The sequence below is a fragment of the Vombatus ursinus genome, unplaced genomic scaffold (genome assembly GCF_900497805.2).
Source record: "Vombatus ursinus unplaced genomic scaffold, bare-nosed wombat genome assembly UNPS02014768.1, whole genome shotgun sequence".
In the NCBI taxonomy this organism is placed as follows: Eukaryota; Metazoa; Chordata; class Mammalia; order Diprotodontia; family Vombatidae; genus Vombatus; species Vombatus ursinus.
Genome location: NW_020954546.1, coordinates 36,128,338 through 36,145,966, shown reverse-complemented (window position 1 = coordinate 36,145,966; position 17,629 = coordinate 36,128,338). Strand labels below are relative to the sequence as shown.

Below are 17,629 nucleotides of genomic sequence, written 5' to 3'. Positions count from 1 at the left end.
CACTATCCAGGGAATGATGATGCAGCACATCTATTATCCTGGTCAGTTTGCCTCCTTCTCAAATTGTTGGAGCCATTCCCTAGCTCATTGCATTGACAACACTGAGGGTGAGCAGGAAGAAAAAGGAGGACTTTAGACTGAAATGGGTGAATTTTGCTTCTCTAGCAAAAGGTTTGGTGGGGGAAGAGGTTTGCCTCTTAATATTTCCTTCTCTAGACCTCTGTTCCCTGAGAAGTTTCAATGTGAAGAATTTAGAACTTGTTCTGATCTCCGGATTTCTAGTCTCGTGGTGGATTAGACATCAATCCACATTCCTAGCACATGAGTACTTTTCTCTCCCTTCTCCAACCTCACAAGCTCCTTTGCCCACACCAGCAGTCTAGCAGGGTCTGGCCCTTGATGCTGCCCTTTCCCCTTTATGAAGACCTAGGACCCTCTTTTCTCTGAATTTGTAGTGGTTTTTATTCTCCTCCCACCCCACCCCCCCACACACTTTCTCTCTCTTTCTCTTGAGAATCTACTTAGTTGCTGAGGCTGTTTCTGTCTGTCTCTGTTTCTCTCTGAATCTCTCCATGTCTCCCCCCCGTTCAGGCCTCCCTGCCATCAGTCAGTGTCTTCTCCTCTGACAAAAGCCGCCCTAGATCTGGGCTCCCTGGGGAGGAGGGGGGGTGGCTGGGTCTGGCAGTGAGAGACGCTGTCTCTTCATGGTGCTACAGTCCCTCCCCCACTGAGCATACAAACGGGCTTTATCCTGCAAACAAACACGCCCCTCCATCACATCCCCAGCTAAGCAAGCACGTGGCTCGTGGCCCCCAGAGTGGGGAGAGGGCAACAGCGACAGTGCGCAAAGCCAACTTCAAACACGTTGTATGTGCCTCAGTTTCCCTTTCTTGGTCTCAACTTTAATTTTGCCACCTGAGCTTCCAACTCTTGATCCACCTTAATCTTCAGTTCCGTTTTTGCTTTCTCTCTGTTTCTGAGCCTAGGCATATATCCTATGTTGCCATTCTATCTTCATTTTTATTGCTTCTTAGTTTGGCCAAACTCCAAACTAACCTGTAGACATCTTACCCAAAAAAATGTTTTGTTTTAAATATCACATCTCTTTATCTTCTTAGGCCAGAGGAACTCTGGATGAGTAAGATGAGGATCCAAATGCATGTCTGGAGCTAACTAGATTGAAGAAGAAAGAGGATCTTAGGTGACACCAGTTTAAGGGGTAAGCTATGTGAACAGGAGAAAGAAAAGAAGAACTCCTAGCAGCTGGAATCCTGAGCCAGAGCCAGGGCTCCCTGTGTAACTGACTGCATATACCAAACAGGGTCCATCCTGCATGCCTAATAGGCTATTTAAGGAACTGGCTGCTGACATCCAGGGCACCCCCCCCTTTTCCTCCTTCTCCTCCCCTCCTCACACATACTCACACCCATCCAGAGCCACCTTAAAAGCAGGAGGCAATTGTAAGTATCTGGCCAGTAAGTGGAGTTGGGACTGGATAATGAGATAAAAGATAGAGGGCAGGGAGAGAGAGAGAAAGATTTGTACAGGGGGGCCAGACAACACACACACACACACACACACACACACACACACACACACGTAGAAATAGAGTCCCCTGGAGAGTCCCCAGAGAGACACAGAGAGACATTAAAGGAAAAAATAGTTGGAAAGATAGATCTATACAGGGCACTATTAGGATTTCCTGTGTGTGTTTCTTTCTCCTCTCTCCTCTCCCTTTCTCTCTCTCTCTCTCTCTCTCTCTCTCTCTCTCTCTCTCTCTCTCTCTCTCTCTCACCACAGAGTCTACCTGTGCCCCCACAAACTCCTGTCTAACCTTCTGTACCCCCTTCCAGAAGACCATGCTGCTATTTCTTAACCTCTTGTTAGAGCTGGTCCGGATTCTGGCTGCAGATGGGGGTATGTACATTTGTGTTTATTTATGTCCATGTTTGTGTCCGCATGTTTGCAGGTACGCTAAGGGGGGAGGAGGGGTGAAGGGGCTGAGATGACAGTATTCTAGAAAAGGGACGAAGGAAGGGAGGAAGACCCTGACCCCTACCCAGGTTTTCTTCCCCATTCCTGATCTTTTGCAGCTCTCTCTCCTATTCCAAGTGATTTTGGAAGGATAGAGAGTAAAAGGTCGGGGGTGGCAGGAAAGGTTAGTAATAGATTCCATCACTACTGCAGCTTTGGCCCCCCAAGCTTTCCTTATTTAAGAAGTCCTTCAATTAATAGAAACAGCTGCTTTGAGGGGGGGGGGGAGTGTGAAGAAATGAATGAATAGGGATTGAGTTCTTACTGTAGCCAGAAAAAAACCAGTACCTGCCCAATTCTGTCCCTGAATCCTTGTCCCAGAGGTCTCATACCCAGAAGCATGGTAATGCCCTTTCTTGATTCAGCTAGGGATGCAACCCAACAATGTATTCCCTCTAATAAGGGACACACTAGGGTACATGAAAATAAATTGGGAAGAGGTGGACAGTCACCACTACTATCTTTCCAAGGGCAGGAAGGGTTGAGTTGGAGGAGAGAAAAAAAAAAAAGCTGGCAGATTCTTAGTGGAGACATTCTGGAACAGAGGGTTTCAACTCCTCAGAGTCCTGCAAGAAAGAAAGAAGGGAAGTGTGACAGAGTCCTTCAGAGACTGTCTTCCTGTGGCTTTCTGAAGGACACTAATGACTTTGATTCCCTGATAATATTGATTAGTCTGGCTTAGTTTCCTATCCCACCACACCCTTCATACCTCTGGATGCCCTTCTCTCCCAAACACTCTAGATTCCCTCAAATGACTCCCTTTTGTCCTCCCCTTGTCACACTAATGTGGAATCTAGGGAAATAGGACTGGAAATGGGAGCTAAAATTTATATCAGTCTGGAAAATGAAGAATCTAGTATCAAAGAGATTCCACAGGAATAATCTCCCCTGCAACCCCCAACATAATCTAGCTCTAGGTGAAAACTCAGAAGCCAGGCAAGAAGGGCCCCTGGTGTCTCTCTCCACTGCAAAGACAGGCTGGGTATGATCCCTTCATGTGACTCAGCTGGCAGCTCCCATCTCCACACACAATGCCACTTTCATCCTGTTCTTACATGCCATGGCTCCCCCTGCCCGCCCACCCTCACCCTAGACCCTGCACGAATTCCTTCTTTCCCTTTATCATCTGGAGATCTGGAAAGTGGGAGAATAGGGATTGTGGCTTTGAGATTAGGGAGTTTCCTATTGAGCTGCCAAAAGTGGTGCTGAGCTGAAATTCACAGATGTTGATTTGCATCTCATTAGCATTTTATTCATATTGTGTCCCATAGCCAAGGAATCCCTTCAACCTCTGCCTTTCTACCCTAGTATCTTTGAGTGCTTTCCTGCCTCACAACCAGATATTTCATCTTTCCCCCTATATCCCTGCCCCCCTCCTCCATGCTGGGGAAAAGAGGGTTGGACTTACTGCACATTTGCATCCAGATTAATTTTAGCCTTCAGCTTTCCCCTCTGTTTCCACCCCCCACCCCATCCAACACATTCAATCCGCAGGGTTTTTAAATAGGTCCCTCTCCCTTACCCTGACATTTCCTTGCTAGGTCTCTGGTTTCACGACTTCCCTGGGGAAGGTTGAAGAAGAAGGGGATGAAAGAAATAGAAGACAAGGGGGGTATGTGGAAAAAAGAGAGAGCAATGAGACAAGAAGAAGAGGCTTGGGGTACTGATCAGGGGCAATGTCACAGCTCCAGTTCCTCTTCTTGCAGGTTCACATTGGACGTATGAAGGTAAGATCAAGACTCAGTTTTCCTCCTATTTCCTAACTTTGTTTCTGGTAGGGAGTGGATATACCCTCCAGACTTCGGGAGAGCCCAAATCCTCCCCCTAGCAGCAACTTTCCCTCTCTCCTCTCCTTCCCCCCATCACCTTTCCTCACCTTCCAGTCTCATCTCTCTCATGGTCTCATGGTCAATTTGCCTCAAGAAAAGAGAGTTCTGGGGTCCCTGGTGACTAAACTTATGAAGACGCTAATTTTTCCCCCACTAACTCAAAAACCAGAATCATAGAGTTAACCAATCAAACCTTCACCCTCTAACTCAGCAAAAGGCTCAAAACTTATTCTTTCAGAGGGATGAAATAGAGGGTATTGTGGCATCCAGTAGAGTGGGGCAGGGAGAAGCTGGTGGAAACACTCAAACTTCTAACTCCCCATTCTACCACAACCTTCTACCCAAATCAACCCCATTCCTTAACCTCAATTGAGATAGTACATGGAGCAATAGAGAGAAGAGGTGACAAGGCTTGGGAGCCAGTCATCTAGTGGACCCTGGGGTGGGCGGAACCTAACTCTGGCTACTCTTTAAACTTTTCTGGTCGTTGACTCCATCGTTGACAGAAATTCAGAGCAAATGTCAAGGGCTCTGATGAGGGGAAGAGAAGCAGGGCTAGGAAGATGGGACACCTTAATCCCATCTCCATTTAGTGGGGAGACATGAAAGGCTTGGTTCACCCCATATTTCTGGGGCTTACAGTCTATTCCTCATCCTGCCCCATCACTCCTATCTCAATGTACCCATGGGCTTTCTTTTCCTTTCTCTTCCTGATCCCCATTACAATTATCCTAGTCTTAGGTTATTGTCAGATCAAGAAGAACAGCCACCATTTCTATTTCCCAGAATTGGACTCCCCACAGACTTGAAAGGGAGGAACTGGGGCATAAAAAGTAGGGGACAGTTATTTTGCCTCCCAATTCCTGTATAACACAGATTCAATATAAGAGTGGGGAGTTAAGCAGAAGGCATATTCTTCAACACATTTCCCTGGATGGGATATGGTATCTGGAAACTGGAAATGGCAGGTGGGCACAGAAAGATAGGGTAAATGTCCTTGGTAATTCTTTATTAGGCCCACATGGTCAGGACCATTGGCCAGCCACTTATCCTGAATGTGGGAGCAATGCCCAGTCTCCTATCGACATACAAACTGAAAGAGTGCCATTTGATTCAGAGCTGCCTGCCCTGAAGCCCCATGGCTATGACCAGCCCGGCACAGAGCCCTTATCTTTGCACAACAATGGACACACAGGTAAAAGAGAGGACAGGGTGCCTAGGCTTTAGATCTAGTCATGGAGATTTCATAAAAAGCAGGAATCACTAAAGTGATTCCTGGTTCTCTGGAAGTTTCACCCTTACATTTGGGGAAATGAGGGTGGGATCAGGACCCTGCACTTTTCAGTCAAGATGGCATCAGTCAGCCTCCAAGCAAACCCCACAGATGGGTTTGCAATGTTCACTGCTGTCCAGCTCTGGGAAGGAGGGGAAATGTGCTGGAATGTGAATTAGCTAACCAGAACTACTTGCCATAATGGGGAGGGAAGAACAGATTGGCCAGGACTCCCAGAAAATTATGGCAATACCCAGGGGTGAGAAGAATCTATCCCAATGATGTTCCCCTTATTCTCACAGTGCAACTGTCCCTGCCCCCCACTCTATACCTGGGGGGGCTCCCCCGAAATTATGTAGCAGCCCAGCTGCACCTGCACTGGGGCCGAAAAGGGCAGCCAGGGGGGTCTGAGCACCAGGTCAACAGTGAAGCCACAGCTGCAGAGGTACTGGGAGACAAGATGCATGGACTTGAGTTGCTGAAGGGACAGGGTTGGAGAGCACTGGAGGGAAACCAAAGACCGGGGATGCTGGGAGATAGGGTTGGGGAAACATTGGAGGCGGTGAAGCCCGGGAACTAGGGATGCTGGGAGCTCAGGAGACAGAAACACTGCACTAGAGACACGGGGAACATCAATCCTCTCTCCCCACAGCTCCACATTGTCCACTATGACGCCGATTCCTTTAACAACCTGAATGAAGCTGCTCAAAAGCCTCAGGGACTAGCTGTTCTGGGCATCCTCATTGAGGTCAGGGGTCCCCTAAATCCCCTCCCTGCTGCGTCCCTTACTTTTCTCCCCTCAACCTTAAGTCTTTCACTTATTTCATTTCCTATATCAGCTTGTTTCCTTCCATAGCGTGGGGAGGAGAGGGTGGTGGGCATACAGTGATCACCATTCTGTTCAAGGAAGAGATTAAAAAAAAAAATAAGTCAACCCTGATTATCCTAGAATTATCCCTGGAATGTCAATGACCCCAGACTCCATATCCTCAAACTATCATCTCCCCATTCTAGGTAGGTGAGAACCAGAGCCCAGCTTATGAACACATCTTGAGTCACTTGGAAACAATCAGGTATAAAGGTAAGCCCCAAAGAAATTGTAGTAGGATGGAACAAGGTTAGCTCTCAGGCAGACTTAGAATTGTAAAATTAAAGTATTTTAGATATGGCAAGGATTTTAGGAATCAGTAAAGCAACTCCTTTCTGATGTATAACATCCCCACAAGTAGGTATCTAGCTTTGAACACCTCCAGGGACAGGGAACTCATTATCAACATGAGGAAGTCATTCTGGTTTTAAGACAATTTCAATTCTAAGTTCTTTCCTGGGTTGAGCCAAAATGTATCTCCACCTCCTCCCCCTATTTGATTTTAGTTCCTAATGGTAAAAGCAGCTTGGGATCAGGGAAGACTAAGCAGGACTGAGTTGTCTCATTACTTGGAAAGCACCGAAATTCATGTTTGGTTAAGGCAGGAGAACAGTAAGAGAGATGAATTTTGGCTAGTGCTCCCCATCCCTTCCCTTGGAGCAGCTAGACAGTGAAGTGAATAGAGTACTGGGCCTGGATTCTGGAAGACTCACCTTCCTAAATTCAAATCTGGCCTCAGATATTTACTAGTTGTGTGACCCTGCGCAAGTCACTTAACCCTGTTTGCCTCAGGTTCCTCATCTGTCAAATGAGCTGAAGAAAGCAATGGCAAACCACTCCAGTGTCTGTGCCAAGAAAACCTCCAATGGGATCACTAAGAGTCAACTGAAATGACTGAACAACTCCTCTTTAATCCTCTGTCTTCCTTAGGTCAATCCACCTTGGTGCCGCCCTTTAATGTGGGAGGACTGCTTCCTCCAGAGTTGGGGGAATACTACAGGTACAATGGTTCACTCACTACCCCTCCCTGCTACCAGAGTGTTATCTGGACTGTCTTCCGCAGAAAAGCTCAGATTTCTATGGAGCAGGTGAGATGAAGAGGTAGACTGGAAGGGGTGAAGGATTTGGCAGTTCTATCCCCAATACCTGTCTCTTTCCGCCAGTGACCCCTCAACTGTTCTCCCTTTCCCAGTCCTTTATTGTATACTCTGCCACCCTCAGCCCCTACTACTCCTTTTCCCTCAGCTGGAGAAGCTACAGGAGACTTTGTTCACCACAGAGGAGAACAGTCCCTCCCAGTTACTGGTCCAGAATTACAGAGCCCCTCAGCCCCTCAACCATCGACTGGTTGTTGCCTCCTTCATCCCAGGTGAGGGTGCAGAGAGTAAGGAAAAAGGAAGGGCCCTGAAGGGTAGGAACAGGGAAACCACTGGAGAATGAAAAGCAGTTGGTGGGATTTAAGATATACAGGCAGTGGGGTATAGAAATCTATCCTGCCCTACAGGCAAATAGAAGGGAAAGGGGAAAAGAAAAGAGGCAGGGGGAGAGATAGAAGGGAGGGCAGATTAGGGGAAGGGGTATTCAGAATGCATGCCATCTTGGGGTGGAGGGAGGGATGAGATGGGGAGAAAATTTGGAACTCAAAATCTTGTGCAAGTGAATGTTGAAAACTAAAAATAAATAAATTAATGAAAGGCAGTTGGGGAGGTAAAGGGCTCCAAGATTGCCACGAGTTCTGAGACTCTAGGGTGCTGGAGTTGCTCTCCTGAAAGATGAAATCGGACTGGTGAAAACACGATCTGATCTGGCTACTCTTCCTTTGCAGAAGGAGCCTTGTATTCCACAGGTAAGGCAACCCTTACCCAGCTTCAAATGGATAGCCTCTGTGTGTGTATATGTGTGCATGTATGTGTATGTGTGTGTGCATGTGTGTGTGTGAAGGGCCTGACCCAACTTCACACAGATATCTCCTATGGGTGTGTATGTGCATGTGTGTGTGTGAAGGGCCTGATCTAACTTCACATGGATAGCCCTTATAGATGTATATGTGTACATGTGTGTGTGAAGGGCCTGACCCAACTTCACATGGATATCCCCTATGGGTGTGCATGTGTGTGTGTAAAGGGCCTGACCCAACATCACATGGATATCCCCTATGGGTGTGTATGTGTACATGTATGTGTGTGTGTGTGTGTGCATGTGTGTGTGTGAAGGGCCTGACCCAACTTCTCACAGATATCCCCTATGGGTGTGCATGTGTGTGTGTGAAGGGCATGATCTAACTTCACATGGATAGCCCTTATAGATGTGTATGTGTACATGTGTGTGCGTGAAGGGCCTGACCCAACTTCACACAGATAGCCCCTATGAGTGTGTATGTGTGCATGTATGCATGTGTGTATGTGTGCATGTGAATGGCCTGACCCAACTTCACACAGACAGCTCCTATGAGTGTGTATGTGTGCATATATGCATGTGTGTGTGTGTGTGTGTGTGTGAAGGGCTTGACCCAACTTTACCCGGATAGTCCCTATGAGCGTGTATGTGTGCATGTATGCATGTGTGTGTGTGTGTGTGTGTGAAGGGCTTGACCCAACTTTACCCGGATAGTCCCTATGGGTGTGTATGTGTGCATGTATGTGTATGTGTATGTGCGTGGGTGTGTGAAGGGCCTGATCTAACTTTACATGGATAGCCCCATAGGTGTGTATGTGTGCATGTGTGTGTAAAGGACCTGACCCAACTTCACATGGATAACCCCTATGGGTGTGCGTGTGAGTGTATGTGTGTGTGGCCCAACTCAGTCCATGGTCTAATAGTTCTTTGGCTCTCTCAGGTGAAATGGTGGGTCTAGGCCTAGGAATCTTGTTCGGCTGTCTCTTCCTCTTGCTTGCTGGTTACTTCATTGCCAGGAAAATTCGGTGAGACTACCTTCCAACCTCCTTAGCAGACCCTTATAACAACCTTTCTGTCTCATGAAGTCCCAGCTCTAAACTGTTGCCTGAAGATAGGAATAAATCCTCTGGCTCACCCGCTTTCCCCATAATTCATCTGCTTCTTCCCCAGGAGGAATCGGCTGGGGGAACAGAAGAGTGTTGTCTTCACGTCATCCCGACGCGCTACCACGGATGAGTAGAGACCCTCGCAGATACCCCTTCACCACCACTTTTCAGCCAACCTGGAAGATTCAGTGCTGGGACATGGCAAACGATAGCGGTAGCACTAACAGTTGAATGTCCCTCCTTCCTCCTCACAGCTCCTTGGGGAGCAAGCTTGGACTCCTAAGGAAAATAGCCTGGAAAGCTCTTACCATCAATGGAAAGACGGGAAAAGCCATAGGATTTGTTTTCGTAGATAGGACAATGTTTTTCCCTGAGAAGGAAGAACTAGTTGTACTCAAGAATCCCCTCTTACCTTTCAATATCTTCCCTGGACAGTACAGTCCCTTGGAAAGAGGGTTGCTGTAGGATGGGTTCAAGAATCCATATTCTGAATGTTTTGGGAAATAAAACATTTTTGACCACACCGTAACTCTTATCTTTTTGGCTACTGGATTGGGTGAGGATTAAAGAAACCTGCCTGGCCTATAGTAAGTGCTTAATGTTTGCTGACTGACGGAAAGACAGAAATTGCACATACATAGATTTCCCCAAACCATCTTCTATTTTGAGCAACCATTAAGTGACAGAGGACCCCTATGAAACCTGGGTTATACCAGATATTTGAGAATGTTGGGAGGATGGCAGGGAAGGGTAAAGAGAGAAAAGGGAAATGTTTAGAGCAAAAGTTCTTCACCTAGGGTCTGTGAACTTTTTTTAAAAAAATATTTTGATAACTGCATTTTCATGTAATTAGTTTCCTTGTAATCCTATGTATTTTATTTTATGCATTTAAAAACATTATTCTAAGGAGGGGTCCATAGGCTTCATCAGATTGCCAAAGGGTTCCATGGCACAAAAATTCAGAACCCCTGGGCTAGAGAGACCCCCAGAGGTCAAAACCCTGTGTAATAACTTACCTACTCCCAAAAGCCAAATCCCCATACATAGTTATAAAATTCTTTTTATTAGTCAAAAATCACACTTACTTTGATTAAAAGGATGGGATATGCCATCCCCAGCAGAAAATAATACATTTTATAGAAAAGTCATTCCCTCTTTTCTCCCTCCCCATTCTCCCTCCCTCCCCATTAAAAACTAGAAAAAAATTCCTGCTGTCCGTCCACAAATCCTTATAGGCCATAACCCTCAGTGGCACTCTGGCCCTATAGCACTCCAGGCCACCCCAGCTCTCTCATTGTAGGATAAAAATTATTAAGTTCCAGTCATCCCAGTTTCTGGGAACAGACAGAGAGAGAGAGATGAGGAGCAGAGATTACTATCTCCCTAACACACTCTTCACTCTATTCCCTAGGATCTCTGGCCAGTGGGAGAAAAGGGAAAAGATGAAGGACAGAGGGAGTAGAAGAATTGGGAAAATAGGCTAAGACATTTTGGAGGAAGCAGCTTCAAACTCCTCTCCCCCCAAAAGGCAGTTTGGAGTCTCTGTCAAACCAAAAATGATTTCCCTCAGACCTGAGAAAAAGAGATATCCAATTGGGGTGGGGGGGAGGGAAAAGGGCAGAAGGGATAGATAACAGGGAACTTCTTAGATCCCTGCAAACCCCAGTAACCTCTTTACCCTCAGGTACCCCAATTTTATCTCCTGGGCAATGACTAAGCTAGGCCACCTCCCTTAGCAGCTGTCCATAGTTGGAGATGGAGAGAAAGACAGGAGACAAAGAGGGTGCCCCTGGCCCTCAGGGTTTCCCCCAGGTCCCCTCAGTCCTCGGGTGGGATGCGCAGGGCAGAATACACCATCACCCGACTGTCCTCCTGCCGTCGGCCTGCAGAGGGGAAGGGATGTGAGTCTTGGACAGGATGGGGAAGTGGAAGGACCCAGGGCAACAGGGGGTCCTCAAAGGGTGGGGAGTTTCAAACCCTCTAACCATTGACCGGCTGTCCCCTGGCAGCTCCCGCTGTGGCCTAGAGAGCAAAGGTCAAGAGTGGACAAAGTGAAACCCCTGAGGATGGGGAAGGGGAAGTAGGTGGAAGGGAATTATACAGAGAAGAGTAGCAGGGGCACTAAGGTGGGAGTGGGGCAGGGCTCAGTCTTGGATAGTGGGCAGGCAGGTGGTGGTCAGGCAGGCGATCAATCCAAGTGGTCGGTCCTTACACGAGAGGCTGCGCTGGATACTTCGGAGGGAGCCTCCAGCTGTGATGAATGCCCAGATCCCCATGGATAGAGTAACTGCATAGATGGGCAATAGGCTGGCTTCATACCAGGGATTCAGAAATGTCTAGGGAGAGGGAATAGTGATTGAAGAGTAGAAAATGTTCCCTCCATTCCAACCCCGGCTATCTTCTGAGCCTTAACAAAACCTTCTCCAGACCTTTCACTTTGCCCCAACAAAACTCAAATAGCGGTACTATGCCTCTTCCCACCGAAATGCTGCTTTTCCTCTTAGCTCGGCCCTCAAGCCCCTGATTCTCTTCTCCCAGAGACACCCATTCCTGACTCACCAGTCCTGATGTCAACAGGTGACTCCCAACAACCAAGCCCAAGGCCCAATATCGTCTCCTCTCACAGGCATCAAAAAACACAATCCCCCAAAAGGTATGAAGCAAAATGACGGCTGCTGTCAGAAACGCTGGGGAAAGAGAAGGGGATCGCTTGAAGTACCTCTCCAACCCTCAACCCTGCTGACTTCCTCCCAGCTCCTCTGGGGGAAGCAGTCTAGAGAGTTTTCCAGGGAGAACTTGATAGGGCATTTCCCCTCCAGGCTGGACACAGCCAAGTGCTGAGAGATGCTATGGTCTAGAATGGAGATTTAGGGAATGGGTCTTACCTGAGGTTAAGAAGTAATAGGGTGAATCTCCATGAATACCAACCACACCTGGACCAAGTGCATCTGCCAAGATGTTGATAACAGAAAAGACGCCGCTGATGATGCCGAAAGATAGACCAGAAACTGAGGAGATGGGCAATCAGCAAGATTAAGAGGGGCAAGGACCATTCACCTGACTTCCTACTTACTCCTCCCACCCAGCCATTCATCCTCTCAGTCCCACTGCCCCAGACTTCATGTGGAAGGGTCTGGTAGCGAAAGGGGAGAGATGAGAAGCCACTGAGACCAAGCTACTCTGCTAGTCACCCCTCCCTGGCTCACCATAGGCCATCTGTCGGATGGAGATGGGAGATCTTCCGTCCTCACTCAGCGATGCTAACCCCTCATCTGCCTTCCTGGAGGGGATATGAGGGAGGGTGGGGGGGCTCCTTTCCCCCAGGGCCCTCCCATAGCCCTCTCCCTTCAATACCCACCCCAACAGCCTGTCCCTGTCCCCCCTCAATGATCTTCCAGCCCCTACTGTGCTCCCACCAATGCCTCGACCCCCTCATCCCCCCAGTGTCCCACTCCCTTACTTAAGTAGCTTGTAGTAGGCAAATCTGAAAACCTCCTGAAGCAGGACTGAAACGGCAGCACCAAAGATGAGGAGGCCATATTGGAGCCGAGTGTCTGACTGATCAGTCACATGCACCAAGATGAACCAGACCACAGAAGCCAAAAGGAGAGAGACCAGCCAAAAAAATGCCCTGAGGAAAGGCCGGGGGGGAAATCAGAAGAAAGGGGAGATGGTATGGGCAGTCAGGAGGCTTAACAAAGAGAGATCATTTAATGGAACAACAAGAAAAGTGGAAGTTAGATTTGAAGGAGGATTTTCGCACGGTAGGAGTCACCTAAGGATTAAGAGAATGAACTGGATGAAATAAGGCTGGCTTTTCTTTCCTGTTAAAGCCCTCATCAGTAAGAGCATCAAGATTAGGCGAGTGACAAAGGTCTGGGCAGGACCAAAGAGTAGGCAGAAAAGTGTGTGTGGGTGTGCCCATTTTAGGGGGAGGGAAGGAGAAACCGAAAGACGGGAAGGGCAGGATTCCTGGGCCCTCCCTTGAGGCGTGGCTCCTCCGGGGTCGGCGCCCCCAGTCCCAAAGAGTCATCTCGGCCTTGGGGGGTGGGGGGGTTCTGCCCACGGAAGGCTCGGGGGGCCTTCAGCTTCCGAAGGTCAACATCAAGACACTGGAAGGTGGGAATCTCTGCCACATGGGAAGGCAGAAGTAGCCAAGAGTGAAGGGATAAACTACCCACGGCCTCCGGACTAGTGGGCCACGTACCCTCTCCCCCGGCACCCACCTTCCTTGCCATCTGATCGTCCAGGGCTTCCTTTCTTCCATAGCCTCCGGCCGCCACCCCCCCCACCCCTCTTCCCTTCCCACGCCCACTCACCCGGCCACCAAGATGATGACCCGAAGCGGGTCCCCGGCCACCGTGACCAGAAAGAGCGAGAAGGCTGGGCCGAAGGCCACGAAAGTACATCCGAAAAAGACCGCGGCACCCATGGCGGGGCCTTGGGGATGGGATGGGGGAAGGTGGGAAGGGGAGCAAGGGGAGGACAGGAACCTACAAGGGAAGGGGGTGGGGGGCAGCTGACCAGTGGGGGGGGTCGATTTCTGCCCCAGTAGGGGCACGGTGCAATGTCACCCCCAGGCCCCGGAGAGGGGGGAAGGGGCGGGGGGGTGGGGGGAGGGGGGGACACTGACGCCCCAGCAGCCGGTCCGCCCGACTTCCCCTACGGAGGCCGAGTTGGGGACATCCCCAGGCCCCAGCCCAGCCCCATCGCCCTCCCTTCTTGTCCCCACCCCCAAGGCCAATGGTGAGATTGTAGGAGGCGTGGCTACAGTTGGGGAGTTGTTTTTTTAGGGAGGGATGTTGCATCCCGGGAGTTGTAGTTCCTAGTTCCTCCAGTCTCTACCCCTCCCTAGGGTGTGGTTTAGTAATTTACGCCAGGTACGGACAAAAGGAACTGAGTTGAACTTGAATTGGGCTTAGAGCCAGGACAACTAGGTTCTGCCTCCAAACCCCTCTTCTCTTCTATTCCCAAGCTCTCTTAGGTTGCAGTTGCTATCAGTAGCAAAGGGTGGTGGGACTCCCACTGCCTCCTGGTAGGCTGTAGAAAGGTTGGAGGTGGGGGAGAGAATGCCTGAAAAAAAACCCAAGGGCTGTTGTGGGGGGCGGGGGGCGGTGTGAGGCACAGTAGGGCAGATGGGGACGCTCATTGTTTTTAATTGAATGGAAGGAAATGGATCGGGGATACAGCAGAAAAGATGAAACTTAAAAGCCCCAGTGAGAATTTACTGTCTTACATGAGACCTGGAACCCAGGAAAGCATCGGAAAGACCTCCATCTGTGAATGTAATAGTGAAAGAAGGAATAATGAAAGAGGAAAGGATGCTCCTTGAAAGGACTGACTTCAAAAGAAGCGGTTCTTATGAAGAACAAGAAAGTTTTCAGTACTGTACTGTGCTGTCTTTTGGTTGACAGCTAACAAAGAAACTCAGCCCCCTTCCTTCCCCCACCCCCACCTTTTGTGTTACACTTCCTTTATTTAGTTTCTGAAGATGTATTTTTGTGATATCTTGTTCTTCAGACTGACTGATGGAAGAACAGAGAATTAGAAACCTAGTTCAAATAGCCTGCACAACCACATTGGGATGGAGCACAGTTCTTGGCAAATAAATGTTTGTTGACTGATTGGAGATACTTAAGATCTTCTAGGGGACTTTTCAAATGTTTAAACGAGCCTTGGGAGGAAGGGAGAACCAAGGGTATCATTTTTCCTGGAATTCATGTGAAGGACTATTGCCAGTCAATACAGAGTGTAAACGAGGATACAGAATGAGGAGATTAGGTCCAGTCAGGACAGAAACACAAAGTTTCAGGGGGTTGGACCAAATAACTTTGGGAGTGAGAGGTCCGGTGTCTACAGAAAGAGAGGTTGACCTTCTCTTTCCTCCTTCTTCCAATCTGTGAACAGGAACTTGGAGCAGAGTTAAGGTGAGGTAATAGTTAACCGAAGAGCCAGGAAGGAAGTTACAGCTGTGCCTAGGAACTTTTATGGGAAATGCTTTGGGATCCAAACGGTGGAACCATCATCACATGATGCATAAATAAGATAGAAGAGAGTCTCAGTCTTCAACCTAGGGGATCTCTTCCTCTCGCAGCCTCCCTCATCCTACCCTGCTCCTCATCTGTTTGTGAGAAAGGAAGAACTTCACTTTTTCTGGCAGGGACTCCAAATTGATGGTCAGATTAAGGAAGGGAAATATCCCCATTCTTTGCATCAGTGAGGCAAGAGGATAGGAAAAATCCATATTGTGATGGACAAAAGCTTAATAGTTAATATATGTTAGAGTAAACGAAAGTAAATCTGTAGAACAAGAAATGTATATACATTGACTCCAAATGCACGTAGTGCCACTCTTCTTTTGGTTCCTGAACAAAACCAAAAGTCATACCAGGTAACAAAAATTTAGATGGACTCTGTTATAAATAAAAAAAAAACCAAGAGTTTCTGGGTAAATAATAATAAATGTATTAATTAGGCTTATCCAGCAAGCAATAAATTGAAGATCAGTGGGTTCTCTCAGTAATCAAACAATGGAGACACTGAATGCCTTAAATACCTTTTGTATAAGGGAATGCCCCTGACAAGAGAAAATCAACCCTGATTGGTGGACATTTAATAAGGAGGTAGGCTAGAGGTCTTCTGCTCCTCCTACTGAGAATGTGGTTTGATTACAAGGCTCAGCCGCTTCCAGCAACCTGGACAGGAAATCCATCTCCATCCAGACCACTCTGGTTGGTTTTCTCCTTCATGAGCTGGGTCACCCTAAACTCTAATGGAGGGGTACAAGCACAGCATTCCTTTCCCTGGGGTAGGAACTCACCTATACTGGATTCTGTTTATATTCCAAATAGAAGTTAGGTCTCCTAGTTGGATGGGATCCTGCCCAAGACTGAAGACCATGTTCTTTGAGGGCTAAGAGCAATTCCATCAATCAGGTCACGTCTTCAGAGACTGAATTTTTACAGGGCCTAGGCCTTAAATGAGGAAATAAAAGAGCCTGCTTCCCAATTTAATAATTGGTTATTAATATAATAGTAAACTAATTTCTCTCAACTTGCAAGAACTCTCATTTTGTTTGCTTATTGTTTGTTAATTCATCTGGTCATTAAATGCTGAGGGTTGTCTGTAATATTCTTTTTTGTTTTTGTCAATGATTATTAAATTTATAATAAAATAAATGTGTTAATGAACAAATAACGGCTTGTTGATTATTCGATGAATTATTCTTCATAAATGGAAGGACAGTCTGAAGTAGAGGATAAAGTGCTGACTTGGAGCCAAAAATTTGGATTTATGTCCTGACTTAACTGTATGATAATGGATAAATCACTTAACAATTCAAAGTCTGTTTCTTCATTTTTATTTTTATTTAGTTATTTTTTACTAGAAAACTTTTTATTGTAGGTGGAGTGGGAGAGTGAGACATAGTTTAGACGATTCCAATTTTGTTGGCAACATCTAAAGCAACATAGTCTGGAGCAAGTTGGACATAGGCCTTCTTCTCTCCATTAGACCAGATCGGTGTGCTGACCTTGGCCATGTCGATGTCACACAGCTTCTTGACCGCCTGCTTGACCTGATGCTTGTTGGCCTTGATGTCCACAATGAAGATGAGAGTGTTGTTGTCCTCGATCTTCTTCATAGCAGACTCAGTGGTCAAGGGAAACTTAATGATGGCATAGTGGTCAAGCTTGTTTCTCTGAAGGGCACTTTTCCAAGGGTATTTGGGCTGCCATGGAAGTCTTAGTGTCTCGGGTTGCCAGAAGGTGAGGGATCAGATCTTTTTCTTTTTGTGGCTATCAACACCCTTCAACACAGCCTTCTTGGCCTTCAAGGCCTTGGACTTGGCTTTTACCTCGGGGGGGGGGGGCACAACCACTTCCTTCTTCACCTTCGGTGCCATCCTGGGGGAAAGGCTATTCATTTTTAAAATGAGAATAGTAATGCTTTTTTCTACCTACCTTGAAAGGTTGTTGTTTTAAGAAAAGTACATTGCAAACCTTAAAGCGCCATATAAATGTGAGTAGTTATTAATTATAGTAGCTGTCATGTAACTGACATGGTTTATTGTGTTAATAACATGAATTAATTCCAAGTAAGGTCTTGTCCAGTTTCACTGAAGTAAAATGTAAAAGATAGAGGTTGTGGGTAAATGAATTGCTAATGTTGCATGGGGAAAAAATCAGCAAATTTCCATAAAACCTATAAAGGTTTCAAAGTTCTGGAAAGGATATTACAGACTCTATCCAAAATAACACATTAAAAGAACTTCAAGGCTGACAATAACACTCCCAAAGAAAAAATATAACCCCCCCCCAAATTTTGGCATTCCATCAAAGAAAGTGACACAAACTTCAAGGTGGGGGGCATTGAGCAATATCCTCGGACTATTTCTATAAATGGAATCAGCAAAAACAAACCAAGGCATTATTTTGGTTGCACAGGATTCCTTGGAATACCAATAGGAATTGCTGAATTCTGGGAAGACTTCTGATTTCTCAGTGATATCACTAAAGTTTGCCTACCCCTAAATCTCTGATAGCCATGAACATTATTGTGTGCAAAAATGTGGGAATCTGTATTTTTGAATAATATTTTATTTTTTCCCCAACTACATGTAAAA

The 17,629-nt window shown here is 47.1% G+C and overlaps 2 protein-coding genes and 1 pseudogene across 4 annotated transcripts; 1 reads left to right on the top strand and 2 right to left on the bottom strand.

Annotated features, from left to right (window-relative positions):
• The first annotated feature begins 1,378 nt into the window (after nucleotides 1–1,378).
• LOC114043213 (carbonic anhydrase 14-like) lies at nucleotides 1,379–9,529 on the top strand. Of its 2 annotated transcripts, XM_027862243.1 has the most exons (12): nucleotides 1,379–1,460; nucleotides 1,854–1,917; nucleotides 3,741–3,761; nucleotides 4,879–5,058; nucleotides 5,439–5,581; nucleotides 5,789–5,884; nucleotides 6,151–6,217; nucleotides 6,935–7,092; nucleotides 7,250–7,373; nucleotides 7,830–7,850; nucleotides 8,841–8,925; nucleotides 9,071–9,529. In XM_027862243.1, exons 2-12 carry the CDS (start codon nucleotides 1,860–1,862, stop codon nucleotides 9,138–9,140), a joined length of 1,023 nt encoding a protein of 340 aa, XP_027718044.1. In that variant the 5' UTR covers nucleotides 1,379–1,460; nucleotides 1,854–1,859; the 3' UTR covers nucleotides 9,141–9,529. The 2 variants fall into 2 exon arrangements, with proteins under 2 accessions (XP_027718044.1, XP_027718045.1); XM_027862244.1 differs by lacking the exon at nucleotides 4,879–5,058 and having other exon boundaries at nucleotides 1,380–1,460.
• A 521-nt stretch (nucleotides 9,530–10,050) lies between these two features.
• LOC114043214 (gamma-secretase subunit APH-1A) lies at nucleotides 10,051–13,601 on the bottom strand. 2 transcript variants are annotated; one of them, XM_027862247.1, is made up of 7 exons: nucleotides 13,326–13,601; nucleotides 12,467–12,637; nucleotides 12,213–12,286; nucleotides 11,892–12,014; nucleotides 11,566–11,693; nucleotides 11,219–11,342; nucleotides 10,051–10,889 (listed from the first exon to the last, which is right to left on the bottom strand). In XM_027862247.1, the coding sequence occupies exons 1-7, from the start codon at nucleotides 13,436–13,438 to the stop codon at nucleotides 10,825–10,827; spliced, it is 798 nt and encodes a 265-aa protein (XP_027718048.1). In that variant the 5' UTR covers nucleotides 13,439–13,601; the 3' UTR covers nucleotides 10,051–10,824. The 2 variants fall into 2 exon arrangements, with proteins under 2 accessions (XP_027718048.1, XP_027718047.1); XM_027862246.1 differs by having other exon boundaries at nucleotides 10,051–11,342; nucleotides 13,326–13,600.
• A 2,834-nt stretch (nucleotides 13,602–16,435) lies between these two features.
• On the bottom strand, nucleotides 16,436–16,909 carry LOC114042823 (annotated as a pseudogene).
• Nucleotides 16,910–17,629: the final 720 nt, after the last annotated feature.

Coding starts and splice junctions, on each gene's coding strand:
- LOC114043214 (XM_027862246.1), bottom strand. CDS start 13,438: ATGGGTGCCGCGGTCTTTTTCGGATGTACTTTCGTGGCCTTCGGCCCA. Junction 11,694..11,891: donor CTATTACTTCTTAACCTCAG/GTAAGACCCATT, acceptor CTCTTTCCCCAG/CGTTTCTGACAGCAGCCGTC. Junction 11,343..11,565: donor ACCTGTTGACATCAGGACTG/GTGAGTCAGGAA, acceptor CCCTCTCCCTAG/ACATTTCTGAATCCCTGGTA.
- LOC114043213 (XM_027862243.1), top strand. CDS start 1,860: ATGCTGCTATTTCTTAACCTCTTGTTAGAGCTGGTCCGGATTCTGGCT. Junction 5,059..5,438: donor GCACAACAATGGACACACAG/GTAAAAGAGAGG, acceptor TTATTCTCACAG/TGCAACTGTCCCTGCCCCCC. Junction 6,218..6,934: donor GGAAACAATCAGGTATAAAG/GTAAGCCCCAAA, acceptor TGTCTTCCTTAG/GTCAATCCACCTTGGTGCCG.